The 15,634-nt window shown below is 40.5% G+C and overlaps 1 protein-coding gene across 3 annotated transcripts in view; it reads right to left on the bottom strand.

Moving 5' to 3' along the window:
• Positions 1-15,634, bottom strand: part of LOC126416784 (reticulon-4-interacting protein 1 homolog, mitochondrial-like) — a 172,061-nt gene that overhangs the window by 130,316 nt on the left and 26,111 nt on the right. For all 3 annotated transcript variants that reach the window (XR_007575528.1, XM_050084647.1, XM_050084646.1), the window contains exon 5: positions 11,110-11,402. Coding sequence is in view for 2 of the 3 variants with exons in the window: in XM_050084647.1 (XP_049940604.1) it covers positions 11,110-11,402 (293 nt within the window). In the remaining variant the exon portion in view is untranslated. The remainder of the gene's footprint in view (positions 1-11,109; positions 11,403-15,634) is intronic.

Raw genomic sequence — 15,634 nt, 5'->3', positions numbered from 1 at the left:
GATGGCATGGTTGTTCGCCATTACGACCAGATGTGCCCACGAGAGGTGGCCACACCGGTGCCACCACCCCTTCCTTCGCCTCCACCAGCTCGAGAAGCCAGTCCTGTCGCTGCTGCCGATCTACCGTACGTGTTGACGCAGCCGACATCGCTACCGCTTCCGAGTACGCCGGAACCGGCCCCAGTTGCGACGCCACCTTCTCCGGGACCCATCTCACTGGAGCACACCCCCAGGTCCACGACACCTATGGATGCTGCTCCGGAGTTTTCACCCATCATCTCGGAGGCACGTTCCACGCACGAGCTTCCGTCCTGGACATTTTCGACCATACTCTCGTGTCTCTCCGCGGGATCTTCTCGGGGCCTCACAAGAGGCCATGGATGTCTCCGCACTGTCCATGTCTCCAAGGAAGTGAGTGTTTTTTTTTTTTTTTTTTTTTTTTCCAAGGGCGGAAAAGTGTTGTGACAGTGCCATGACACTTAGCAGTGCCGCCACGACAGTACGTGCAAACGGCAACAGAGGCGCTCCGCAACTCGGCTGAGCGCGGGAGCGCCACCTAGCTACGAACGGCGCCGGCCTCATGTCACGGCACGGGAGTCGAATAAGAGATACTGAGTTGTTATCTCGTGTAACAAGCTATTGTTTCTAAGTGAGTGTGTTTGAATATCCACGCAATTATTGGTGATTAAAGGTTATAATACTAATATAATAGGCTATGTGGTTCAGAAGTTGATTTCAGATGAAACTATTGTTTTAGATTATATATTTAATAACATATTTTCATATAATCACATATTTTCATACATACTTTACTCATTTTCATTACATAAACATGGCATATTTTGCATGATGATATTACATAAAAATCTGGGCTCTAATTGTAATGTAGTGTTGTTACTTATTATTTTTCTTTACTTTCTCTTTTGCTATTCATCAGATGCCCACTTAAGAAGAAATGTACCTAGGCTGCCATCTCAGTTTCACTTGTCACGAAATGAGAGTTTTAGAGCTCACTTTTGTTCTAACAGCATTCATTTTGAGCAGATGTAAGTCAAAAATGTGCCTGCAATTGTATCTGAATTCACTCCAAATATATGATGAGTACTTAAAATATTTGTGTTGTCTACGTTATTTCAAGATCATCCTTTACTGCTATCTCTGTTGTGGGAGAGGGGATAATTACATTTGAACTTATGAGCCAAAGAAGTAATAAAAATAGTAGAACAACATTTTTAAAACACTGTAATGAGCATGTAAACTTTGTTAGTAAATCAGTTTGCTAGGTTACTGATTCCTTCACCACAACATACTGCCTGCTGTATGACCACAAAAGATTTTATTGGAAGTTGACTGCAGAGAAGATGAGTGTCTCAACATGCCTTGGCATCTTTATAATCCTCTCATTTTTTCCTCAAATTTGCTCCTCTTCCCAGTTCATGTTACTTGCCACTCCATGTTCTCATCTAACGGAACATTATATGCATTAGTGATTTTAAACCCAGAGTCATGATATGTACATCTTCTATTACATTTGAATAAACACAAGCCTTCACTGAAAACTGATGTTCTTGCGTCAAAATATGGCACTGAAGGATTTAACTGTATGTCCTCCTAAATCAATGGAAATATTCACTATCTATGGGCACCCAACCAACAGAGACAGCATGCCATTCTGTGCAGTGCGGAATCGACATGCTCAGCTGATACTCAGCGACTAGACTCTTCTTACTTCACCATTGAGGGCAGCACACACAAGTTGGCTGGCTCGCGCCTGTCCTCCAAACACATGCACCGTAAACCGCCAATATGATTCGCATGCACGGAATTTGCTATAAGTACCATGACTGCATCAGGTCTCTTCAGTACTTTGTCTACTCATCTGAGGATGGCCGGACATCTCTGGGCCGAAAAATCAGGGCAGAATGTTGACGATATCCAGTTGCAAACACATAAATTACTGGAAGAACAAATACGCCAGGAAAATTTCAGAAGTCACATCAAATACCTCTACAGGGAGAAAATGGTTCAGCATATCCATAGACTGTATAAATTACGTGAGGAAAGAGCCAGGTTACTGTGCTCATTTAATTTCTTATTGAAATGTGGAGACAAAAATTTGATTCCAATGTTTCCTAGAGCTGTTCACTTTATTAATAGTGTTGCTGCAAATAAGATTAAGTGCAGGGCAAGTATGGCCTTGGTTAGAGAACGAATCCATTTTACACGTCGAGAGTTAGGGGTGATTTCCAAGGATTTATTTTATTTATATCTGAAGATTGCAGCAAGATGCTCCTCCCCTAGTTGGGATTAGATTGATGGTGTAACTTGGGCCAAGGAGGACTGGGCCTACGGGTATAGTACAAATAGACAAAGTACTACGTCTAACCGTCGCACAACATGTAAACCGCAAGAAGCCCCTTCTGGATGATCTGTTGTGAATCTCACAGAGAAATCATTTGACGATGCAATGATGTCAGTGCTTGTGAAAGGTTGAAACTTTGCTCCTACACGTTCTTCACCTCCTTTAATGGATTTCATCAGTTCTATTGAGAAAGCTATTAGACCTCTTTCCGCGGATTCTGTAGATGAAATTTGACAGGAATCGTGTCGTACCTTGCTGAAATGGAAGACTTTGAGGAGAAAGCTCTTGAGTCTGCCCTCTTGAAGCCTACTGTTTTTTCGCGTTACGTAGATGATACTTTCGTTGTATGGCCTCATGACAGACAAGAACTGGAAAAATTCTTTAGTCATTTAAGGGGAGCCGGAACGATGAAAATGACAAAATTAACATTTTTTTGGTTTTTTTCATTATAAAATTATTTGGAGTTTTCTGAATAAAACAAATCAAGTTTCAGCCTTCTAAGTGAATTCTAAGTGTATTTTTTTATCGCTGCAAAGTTGACGCACTGCGTAACTGTTGTAGCGACTTGGTGTGTCACCTCTGACAGCACTGCTCGCTCGCTCGCTGCAAGCGGGGTATCTTTGCGGAATTAGACAGTGTTTTGTTTTCTAACATTGTATGGCTTTATCTCTGTGGCACCTGACTGTCCATATCGGTAAACATAAATGCTGTACCATGTGTGTTGACTTGTGGAGTTTTGCTTTGTGTTGTTTAGTTGTTCAATTTTGTGTATTTGACGAATTTTGCTTGTACTTGTTTTACGTATTTGGTTTGTGGATATCAATATGCCCCGTTTCAGCAATCGAGTGTTTAAGAAAAGGCACAACGTGCGGAAGAAGGAATCTTTTGTTGTTTTGAAGGGAGATGCTGCTCAGGTTGCTTCACCGACTACTCCAAATGAATTTCTTCCAGCAAGAAACTTTGTGACAGCAAAGAAAAATTTGAAAACTATGAAAGTGACAGTAATGATGTGAATGAAATAATTAACATTTCCTTGCTCTCTAATATCTAATATTTTGAAACATAACGTATTATGCCAAGTTTGCAAAGAAAGAGGACTGGAACTGAAAATAACTTCACACATTGGTGTGACATGTAAAATGTTATTGAAGTGTAACAAATGCGCTGCACAAGTTTCATTTTCTAATTCTAACAGTATTCCTCATAGTGGTAATAGTGGAAAAAAGATGTGTGATATAAATGTTAGGCTAGTGTATGGCTTGCGTTGCATTGGCAAGGGCAGTGCTGCAGGGACAATGTTATGTGGAATTATGAACTTGCCAAAACCACCAACCAAGTTTGGATTTTATAATGAATTGGTGGGATCTTCTGCTCAAGATATTGCTCAAGCAACAATGAAGAAAGCAGTTGAAGAAGCTATGACAGATAATGGGAATTGTAGAGATTTGACTGCTGCTTTAGATGGATCATGGCAACGTAGAGGTCATAAATTTCTAAGTGGAGTTGTGACAGCTACCAGTGAAGACAGTTGCAAAGTAATTGATGTTGCTATTCTCTCAAAACATTGTAGGAATAAGGGCAATACCAAGGACGAACATAGTGAAAGTTGCGAAGCAAATTTTCATGGCACGAGTGGAGCGATGGAAGTAGAGGGAGTGAAAGCAATTTTTTTCAGATCACGGGAGTGGTATAATGTACGGTACACTAACTATCTAGGAGATGGTGATTCTAAGGGATATAAAGTTGTAGAGGAACTCAAACCTTACGGCAATGAAATTCTCATTAAAAACCAGGAGTGCACTGGACATGTGCAGAAGCACATGGGGGCTTGCTTGCACAAACTAAAGCAGACACTTGGATCCCAGAAGCTTAGTGATGGTAAGACCCTTGGAGGAAGATTGACAGATGAAGCAATTGATAGATTGCAGAGGTATTATGGGTGTGCAATTAGGCAAAATACAAACAGCATTGAGCAAATGAGGAGAGCAGTATGGGCATTATTTTTTCATACTGCATCAACAAATGAGCACCCACAACATGCACTGTGCCTCACAGGTGATAACTCATGGTGTAAGTACCAATCAGGAAAGGAATATGACCATAAAAATAGTTTGCCAAATGCTGTAACTGAAGTAATTAAGCCCACATTCAGAGATTTATCACAGCCAAGTTTATTGGAAAAGTGTTTACATGGGAAAACACAAAATCCAAATGAAAGTTTAAATAATTTAATTTGGATTAGGATTCCCAAAAGAGTGTTTGTACAGATAAAAACATTGTATTTTGGAGTGTATGGTGCAGTAGCAACATACAATGAAGGAAACATTATCAAATGTGATGTGCTGAAACGTTTAGGTTTCCAACCAAGACACAACACCATTTCCACAATGTGCCTAATTGATGACGAAAGACTAAGAGGTGCAGGAAGAAGAGACAAAAGCCTACAACATGCAGCAAAAGGGAAGGAACGGCCAGTGAAAAGGAAACTAACACTGGAAAAAGAAGAGGATGCTGATAATCCATCATATGGGGCAGGAATGCATTAAAAAACTTTGGAAGCCATTTCCTGTAACTTTAAAATTTTCATCTTTTAGGGACATTTTCTCAAAAACTGTTAACAGTATATCAATGAAATTTACACACAATATTGTTTACTTCTTTTCCTTCATTTTTATAACAAATTGTAAAAAAAATATTGTATAATTCAAGAGTTATACAAGAAAAAGTGCAAAATTTTAGACAAAAAAATAAGCATGTTTAAAAATTGTGAAACAAAAACCAATAAATATTTTTTAACATTGCCATATGACTTTGTAGAGAAATATTCACTGAACATGTAGTCCAAATTTCAGAGCAATATGTTTAATGGTTTTAGAAAAAATGTTCCTTCTATTTGCTAAAATTAACATGGAGGAGATAGGTCGTTCCAGCTCCCCTTAAACTCTTTACATGAGAACATCAAGTTTACTATGGAGATTTGAAAGATGGGACTTTACCCTTTTTAGACATGTTGGTGCATTGTAAGACTGATGGGTCTTTGGGACATTAGGTGTACAGAAAACTCGCTCATTCACATCTATATATTCACGTGTCCAGCTGCCATCACCCCGCACAAATCGCCAGGGTTCTCAGTACTTTAATTCATCCGGCACATGTAATATTGGATGCTGATAGCCTTCATGAAGAATTAGTGCATCTGGAGAAGGTTTTTAAAGAGAATAGAGAATGGCTATACTTCGCGTAAAATACAGAAGGCCATGCACAATTATAACAACAAGAAGCAATGCTCTGAGGAGACTGATGACGACTATAAATCAACTGCATTCCTTCTATATGCGGAGAACATATCTTCTAAAATAGGCAGATTGCTTAGGAATAATAATAGTGTCATCTTCCATTCACCAGCAAAGAGCAGGGCCTTAGATGGATCCATTAAAGACAATTTACAATTCAGGAAGGTGGATGTTTGTAAAATTCCCTGTGAGTGTGGCTCGGCATATATAGGTCAGACGACACGAACGGTGCAGGAACGCTGTGTACAACACGAAAGACACAATCGTCTGTGGCAAACCTTAAAATCAGCAGTAGCAGAACATTGCATTTCCGTGGGACATTCAATGGAATACAACAACACCAAAATTTTAGCAGCAGTTTCCCGCTTCTGGGATTCCGTAATTAAAGAATCCATGGAAAAGCGTCTTGCTGACAACTTAATGAATCATCATAACAGCTTTCGGCTGGATAAAAATTGGAATCCAATTATTAAAATTATGCAGTCACAGCAGAATCAACATGCTCAGTCAATACTTAGTGACTAGACTGTTCTTACTTCACCACTGAGGGCAGCACAAACAACTTGGCTGGCTCGCGCATGTTCCTCCTAATGCATGCACCATAAACTGCCAGTATGATTCGCATGCACGGAGTTCGCTATAAGTACCATGACTGCATCAGGTCTCTTCAGTACTTCGTCTACTCACCTGAGGATGGCCACACATCTCTGGGCCAAAATATCGTGGCAGAATGTTGACAAAATATGGCTGCAAACCCGAAAATTACTGGAAGAAGAAGTATGCCGGGAAAATTTCAGAAGTCACATCAATGCCTGCCTGCACTCCCCACAATTTCCACATATTCAAGGTATTGGTCTTTGGGCGTTGTCTGATGTTCTCCCTGGTACCTATCCCAGTTAATACCTACTAGTCCCTGTCACCTGGTTCATGGACCCATGTCGACTGCTGTTCATCAGCGACAAAGGCTGCCATTGCATTTCAGTACCACAACTGGACATCCACTGAGTGGTGACATGTGGCCTTTTCAGATGGATCACATTTTATGCTCCACCGAACAGATTGCCGTTGGCCTGTACAGCATGAAATGTTTGAAAGCAAACATCCAGGCAAGTGGAGAGCACATTATGGTCTACAGAATGTTTTCACTCCACTCCCTGGGACTTCTCATCATTCTGAAAGGTACCACTTCCTCTCCTACATGCAGTTTGTTTTTCCACAACACAATGATGGCATCTTCCAGCAGGGCAATTCAATATGTCAAACTCTTCACAGTATGCATTTGTGGTTCTAAGAGCACAAGAATGAGTTTAACGTACTCCCCTGGCCAGAAAACAACCCGGATTTGAACACAATTGAGAATATGTGGAGCAATGTCGCTCAACCTGTTCTTGCCATGGATCCTCAACCAAGTGCAGCCGGCCACGACACTAGAGTCGGCTTGGCTCCATAGGCTTGTTGGCACCTTCCAGAACCTCACTGACACTCTTCCTGCATATCTCGCTTTGGTCCACACAGCAAAAGGTGGTTATTTAAACTTTTGACAGGTAGTCCCACCAATGTGAGTGGACAGTGTAGTACACTTCTGTTGGGCAGAAATTCCCTCTCTGCCTGTGTTAGTCAGCTTTTTATGTCTTCCTTGCTTCATGTGTCATGTGTTATTTTTCTTCCAAAGTAGCAAAATTTCTTCACTTGGCCTAATTCGTGGCACCCCCAATTTTTATGTTAAATACTGGTAACTTTTCCTAGTTCGTGGTCCACAATTTTTATATTAAGTTTACACTAATCTCATTTCTGCTACTACCCACTGCTTTCATCTTTCTTTGGTTTACACTCAATCCATAGTATGTGATCATTAGACTGTTCATTCCATTTAACAGATCCTGCAATTCTTCCCCTCATACACTGATGATAATGATATCTTCAGTGAATCTTATCATTGATATCCCTTCTCCTGAATCTCACTTTTATTTCCATAATTGCTTCTTCAATGAACAGACTGAACACTCAGATGTTTAGGACGGGTGGTAGGGACAGAGCATCGAGTGACATTATACTGAGTGCACTATCCGAAAATTACCTCGAGCAATTAAACAGAGAACCGACTCGTGGAGATAACATCTTGGACCTACTGATAACAAACAGACCCGAACTTTTTGACTCTGTATGTACAGAACAGGGAATCAGTGATCATAAGGCCGTTGCAGCATCCCTGAATATGGAAGTTAGTAGGAATATAAAAAAAGGAAGGAAGGTTTATCTGTTTAGCAAGAGTAATAGAAGGCAGATTTCAGACTACCTAACAGATCAAAACGAAAATTTCTGTTCCGACACTGACAATGTTGAGTGTTTATGGAAAAAGTTCAAGGCAATCGTAAAATGCGTTTTAGACAGGTACGTGCCGAGTAAAACTGTGAGGGAGGGAAAAACCCACCGTGGTACAACAACAAAGTTACGAAACTACTGCGAAAGCAAAGAGAGCTTCACTCCCAAGTTTAAACGCAGCCAAAACCTCTCAGACAAACAGAAGCTAAACGATGTCAAAGTTAGCGTAAGGAGGGCTATGCGTGAAGCGTTCAGTGAATTCGAAAGTAAAATTCTATGTATCGACTTGACAGAAAATCCTAGGAAGTTCTGGTCTTACGTTAAATCAGTAAGTGGCTCGAAACAGCATATCCAGACACTCCGGGATGATGATGGCATTGAAACAGAGGATGACACGCGTAAAGCTGAAATACTAAACACCTTTTTCCAAAGCTGTTTCACAGAGGAAGACCGCACTGCAGTTCCTTCTCTAAATCCTCGCACAAACAAAAAAATGGCTGACATCGAAATAAGTGTCCAAGGAATAGAAAAGCAACTGGAATCACTCAACAGAGGAAAGTCCACTGGACCTGACGAGATGCCAGTTCGATTCTACACAGAGTATGCGAAAGAACTTGCCCCCCTTCTAACAGCCGTGTACCGCAGGTCTCTAGAGGAACGGAAGGTTCCAAATGATTGGAAAAGAGCACAGGTAGTCCCAGTCTTCAAGAAGGGTCATCGAGCAGATGCGCAAAACTATAGACCTATATCTCTGACGTCGATCTGTTGTGGAATTTTAGAACATGTTTTTTGCTCGAGTATCATGTCGTTTTTGGAAACCCAGAATCTACTATGTAGGAATCAACATGGATTCTGGAAACAGCGATCGTCTGAGACCCAACTCGCTTTATTTGTTCATGAGACCCAGAAAATATTAGATACAGGCTACCAGGTAGATGCTATTTTTCTTGACTTCCGGAAGGCGTTCGATACAGTTCCGCACTGTCGCCTGATAAACAAAGTAAGAGCCTACGGAATATCAGACCAGCTGTGTGGCTGGATTGAAGAGTTTTTAGCAAACAGAACACAGCATGTTGTTATCAATGGAGAGACGTCTACAGACGTTAAAGTAACCTCTGGCATGCCACAGGGGAGTGTTATGGGACCACTGCTTTTCACAATATATATAAATGATCTAGTAGATAGTGTCGGAAGTCCCATGCAGCTTTTCGCGGATGATGCTGTAGTATACAGAGAAGTTGCAGCATTAGAAAATTGTAGCGAAATGCAGGAAGATCTGCAGCGGATAGGCACTTGGTGCAGGGAGTGGCAACTGACCCTTAACAAAGACAAATGTAATGTATTGCGAATACATAGAAAGAAGGATCCTTTATTGTATGATTATATGATAGCGGAACAAACACTGGTAGCAGTTACTTCTGTAAAATATCTGGGAGTATGCGTGCGGAACAATTTGAAGTGGAACGATCATATAAAATTAATTGTTGGTAAGGCGGGTACCAAGTTGAGATTCATTGGGAGAGTCCTTAGAAAATGTAGTCCATCAACAAAGGAGGTGGCTTACAAAACACTCGTTCGACCTATACTTGAGTATTGCTCATCAGTGTGGGATCCGTACCAGATCGGGTTGACGGAGGAGATAGAGAAGATCCAAAGAAGAGCGGCGCGTTTCGTCACAGGGTTATTTGGTAACCGTGATAGCGTTACGGAGATGTTTAACAAACTCAAGTGGCAGACTCTGCAAGAGAGGTGCTCTGCATCGCGGTGTAGCTTGCTCGCCAGGTTTCGAGAGGGTGCGTTTCTGCATGAGGTATCGAATATATTGCTTCCCCCTACTTATACCTCCCGAGAAGATCACGAATGTAAAATTAGGGAGATTAGAGTGTGCACGGAGGCTTTCAGACAGTCATTCTTCCCGCGAACCATACGTGACTGGAACAGGAAAGGGAGGTAATGACAGTGGCACGTAAAGTGCACTCCGCCACACACCGTTGGGTGGCTTGCGGAGTATAAATGTAGATGTAGATGAACAGTAGGGGGTGAAAGATCACATCCCTGTCTAATACAACTTCTAATCCATGGACTTTATTCTTGGTTTTCCATTCTTATTTTTCCCTCTTGGTTCTTGTACACATTGTATATTACCCATATTTCCCTGTAGCTTACACTTTTTTTGCTGAGAGTTTCAAACAACTTGCTCCAATTTACATCGTCAACTTACTTTTAGGTCGTCAAATCCTACGAAAAGAACTCTCTGTTGCCTTTATCTTTCATAAAGCCACACTGATCAGCATCTAACAGATCCTAAGTTTTTGTGGAAACAGGGTGTGCAAATTATTTTACAGCACAAGTCATAATTAAGTCAACAGAAGTAACTAGGTTCTTGAACATGCTCAGTTCCATTCCCATCAAAAGATGACACAAAAGTGGAGCTAGACAGTTTGCAAAGCCACAAAGTTTTTAAACTAATGGCTCTTCCCATTTGTGGGTAATGCCAATGCCAGCAACAAAAATGACAAATGGCACATTCTGCTGTGGTGCACCTGTAAGAATATGACAAATGTGCAAGTGATATATTGGCTAATTATAAACAAACTGTCAGAAATACCCATTTTTGCCTGATCAAAAATCAGGTGATTAACCCCTGGGCACAGTGACAACATTTAATGTATAGAGGAATATGTATAGAGTGATTTAAAGTGGAAAGACCATGTAAAACTTGTTGCAGAAAGGGCAGATGTGTGACAGATTTACTACATTAATGTAATTCACCAGTAAAGGAAATAGTTTGCAAAATTTTCATTTCACCGCTTCTTGGATGCTATTCAACATACAATAAACTTATTAGTTAGGATCAATAAAAGAGAAAAAAAAGTTTACTGTTAAAATTCCAAGAGTTAATTATATTACAAGAGCAGATGGGTAACAAATTACTTTCTGCTACAAAAGACCATGACAGGCAATTGGACAAATTTGAAGTCATACAGAAACTTAACGATGTTCTTGTGGCAAACCATTTGCAGTCAGAACATGAGAAGGGGGAAATGAAAGTGGACAGAAAAGTTCCTTCCACCACACATTGGTAAGGTGGCGTGAAGATTATGGATGCAGACATACATCAATTTTACTCACCTTTTCCCACTAGCAGCTACGGAATTCAGATGAGCCTGAGAAACAACTGCATTCCATGCAATCATTCCTGAATATGGGACACTTGCTGCAACTTCAAATCTGATTCCCTTAGGCTTTTTAGCTATTAAGTTTTCTGTTATAACAACATACTCAGCAAGAGTTCCAGAGAGCCAGTATGGAATAGAAAACCATACTTCATCACCAATATCAAAGTGATTGACCTTCTGACCAATTTCTATGACAATGCCGGCACAGTCTCTACCCAATACAATTGGAAATTCTTGTTTCACATTCTGAAAAATAAATAAATAAATTACTGTAAATACACTCTGGCAAAATGAATTCTTTAGTTTCTTGCTATATATTAAAGTTTACCATGCTATAACTGTTAAAATTTTCTGTAATTTTCTATAACATTTGAGAATGAATGCTTCACTCTGAAGTGGAGAGCATGCAGTAAAGAAAAATACCAGACAGATTAAAACTGTATGCCAAATGCTGCTCTGATTCAAACATGGATCCTAGACTTTTCATGGCCAAATTTGAGTCAGACAAGGATATTCTAAGCAGCAGCAGGCAGACTGTGCATGAGTTGTACTGATGCAGACTGATGTGACCAGGATAACACCATAAATATGACTGGTATGAATTTATGGAACTGTAAGTTTCGGTATACCAAAGGAGAATACATCCAGAGGGGGCCTTGAAGCCAGCCATGATAATTAAGCTTAAGTAGACTGAAAAAGAAACAGATGATTCAGGTGAGAAGCTCACTGGATTCAGAGGTTAAGCCTTGGCATGTGTTCATAACGTTAAGGCCATGTTCGGCAAGAAATCCAGGTATACAATAGTGGCAGTAAATTTTTTATCCGATCCTGCCAGTTAGTGGAGTCCACTACAACATACTCTTCATAATCCAGTACAATTGTTGTGGAATTCTTACTAGCTGGAAATATCATAGAACCATTGTGTTTCAGTGGGCGGATGGTGTATGGTTCACTCAAATTTAAGAAGATCACATTTACCACAGAACTGGAGAGGATGGAGAGGCATAGTTGGAAGTAAGTAACTACTTACGGGCCATTAGGAAGAAAATATGGGGAAATACAGTAACACCTTACAGAAATAATAGACTCAATTTTTCCAGACAGAGTTACATATCATCCTTAGATGTGTGCAATGTTCAATTACAAATGAATACTACATTATAAGTTCCCATGCAAAGAACCAAAGAAGTCATCGATAATAATGGCCTTTTAAGGCACTGCAGACTAGGCCCTTAGTAACAAACAGGATCTAGAGGAAAGACTGACAACTGCATTTACACGGCAGTTGGCTGGGTCTCAGGCTTGTTTGTATCTGGAAAGAAAGAGGTTGCTGTTGTGGGGGGCCAGGCTGGGTTTTTGTGCAAAACACAGAACTTGTTGTTTGAAGGCATCACCTGCAAACAAATCTCCGGTAAGGCAATGGATATCTTCATAGCACCATCCTATGTTAGCCTAGTCATTGACCATCTAGAAGAATCCTTTTTAACCACCCAGAACACGAAACCTCTCACATTATTCACTGATGGCACCTTCATTATCCAGATTGAGGATGAGGACATTCTATTCACATTCCTCTAGAACCTCAACACCTTGTCCTCCATTCATTTTATCTGGTCCTCCTCAACACAACTCCTATGTGGGAATGAGCACTTACAATTGTCTGTCTGCAAGAGTAGCCACCGCCAAACTGTGGCCAAGAGACAGCTGGCACACCCAGTTCAAATCGTGCTGCCCAACACGATATGCTTTACTTTATTGACTTCTTCACAGCCTGTACCATTTGGAGGTTTCCATCAGCACCTGCTTTTTGTGAATAGCTGTGGTGAGAATTCTTTCTGTAACATACCCTCCATTCCTCTAACCCTGGTCTCAACCTTCACTAATCCCTCTTTTCCACCTTCCTATCTTCTTCTCTGCTCCCATTTCAGTACAATACATGCATTCTATGCTGCCAGCGCACATACATAGTTCTTCCCTCTTCTCTACCTCTCTTCTTTCTCATTCTCGCCCCCCCCCCCCCCCTCCTGATCCTCCTGCAGGACAACCTCCCAATGCTGCTCCTAGTAGCCCTATCCTGTTCTCGCCATGACCCTACATGCACCCACAGGCAGCAGCAGCATCTTCCCCCACCCATATCCCGCTATCCCTCCCCATCCTCACCCCATGCCCCTTCCACACCCCACTACCTACCCCTGCTAGACTGCTGTTGGTCTCAGATGCAGCTAAAGTTGGGATGAGTCTGTTTATCTCAGATGAAATTGAAGCTGGGATGGGCTTTAAAGCCTAAATGACAGTGGCCGTGTGTGTGTGTGTGTGTGTGTGTGTGTGTGTGTGGTTTTACTTCTGATGAAGAACATAGTCCGAAGATGAACATTTCTACCATTATTTTTCATTGTGCCTGTCTGTAACTCAATGTCTCCTGCACGTGATGAATTAGTAGCAATCTATCCTTTCATTGTTGTTGTACCATTCTAAACTTTCCATTGTTTGAACTTGTTGGTAATTGTTGTTGTTATGGTCTTCAGTCCTGAGACTGCTTTGATGCAGCTCTCCATGCTACTCTATCCTGTGCAAGCTTCTTCATCTCCCAGTACTTACTGCAACCTACATCCTTCTGAATCTGCTTAGTGTACTCATCTCTTGGTCTCCCTCTACGATTTTTACCCTCCACACTGCCCTCCAATACCAAATTGGTGATCCCTTGATGTCTCAGAACATGTCCTACCAACCGGTCCCTTCTTCTAGTCAAGTTGTGCCATAAATTCCTCTTCTCCCCAATTCTATTCAATACCTCCTCATTGGTTATGTGATCTACCTATCTAATCTTCAGCATTCTTCTGTAGCACCACATTTCGAAAGCTTCTATTCTCTTCTTGTCCAAACTATTTATTGCCCATGTTTCACTTCCATATATGACTACACTCCATACAAATACCTTCAGAAACGACTTCCTAACACTTAAATCTATACTTGATGTTAACAAATTTCTCTTCTTCAGAAATGCTTTCCTTGTCATTGCCAGTCTACATCTTATATCCTCTCTACTTCGACCATCATCAATTATTTTGCTCCCCAAACAGCAAAACTCCTTTACTACCTTAAGTGTCTCATTTCCTAATCTAATTCCCTCAGCATCATCAAACTTAATTCCGCTACATTCCATTATCCTCATTTTGCTTTTGTTGATGTTCATCCTATATCCTCCTTTCAAGACACGATCCATTCTGTTCAACTGTTCTTCCAAGTCCTTTGCTGTCTCTGACAGAATTACAATGTCATCGGCGAACCTCAAAGTTTTTATTTCTTCTCCATGGATTTTAATGCCTACTCCGAACTTTTCTTTTGTTTCCTTTACTGCTTGCTCAATATACAGATTGAATAACATCGGGGAGAGGCTACAACCCTGTCTCACTCCCTTCAGTACAAAATACTCATAATTTAGAATATAAGTTCAATTAGTACCAAATGGGCATATAAAACAGTGTTTTGTGTGGCCACACAGGCATATACCTTACCGACACCAAATATCATCCTGTTGAAGATGACACAGCAGTCAGTCGGTTGATGGCCAGGAGGCAGAGTTTAGTTTTGTATTATGCATGCCATATCATTCTCCACCACTATTTCATATGCACATGACCTGTTTGTCACTAAATATTTCATTCCACAATAGCCCTTTGACTGCACGTGCACGGCATTGTCTTGCCACATTGATCAAATTCATTTTCAATAATGATTTTTGACTACAGAATATAAAAATGTTGGGACTACACACAAACAAAAGGAATACCTCTTATGTGAGTGTCTTTAATGGTTAACCTGTGGATTCCTTTGAATGCTAGGACTGGAAGTTCTTGATCCGATTCAGATTTATATATGAGATCTTTACAATCCGGATTTAGTGTGAGCAAAACCTACTTAATTTTCTGAAGCAGTTCAATTCTTCCTCTGTTGCGATAAAGTTCATAGTGTGTTTTCTATTTCCCATGTTTCTTACTGTACAACCATATTCACCGTATCCTTAAAGTTACAAACAGTTTGTTAAAAGAAATATTCTGAATTTTAATCTTGATATTTAGCCCTCAGTTACTTCTGAATCAATTGGCTCAACTTTGACTTGTGTGCTGACTCATCTAGAGTTTCGAGAACCTTTCCTGTTCCATCGACCCTGTATTTTTACCCTTTCTTCTTTCTTTTCCGACATTTGTCTTGATACAGAATTTAAAAATGAGACTAGAAATTAACCATCTTCTTTTTTTTCCACTTGCCTGGCCATTTCAAGTTGATCTGTTTAGGTGCCTTGTAAATATACACTTCTCTTGTGTTTCAAATATTGTTATTCTAAAGATCTCTAAGTGAGAAATATAATGGTGGAAGCAAAATTATTGCACAATCTATCTCAAATACTCATTTAAGATGCTTCATTTTATGTTGCACATGTACTTACTACTTATTTCAGCAAAAGATTTAGTCCAGTT

The sequence above is a fragment of the Schistocerca serialis genome, chromosome 8 (genome assembly GCF_023864345.2).
Source record: "Schistocerca serialis cubense isolate TAMUIC-IGC-003099 chromosome 8, iqSchSeri2.2, whole genome shotgun sequence".
Classification (NCBI taxonomy): domain Eukaryota; kingdom Metazoa; phylum Arthropoda; class Insecta; order Orthoptera; family Acrididae; genus Schistocerca; species Schistocerca serialis.
This window is presented reverse-complemented; position numbering and strand designations above follow the sequence as displayed.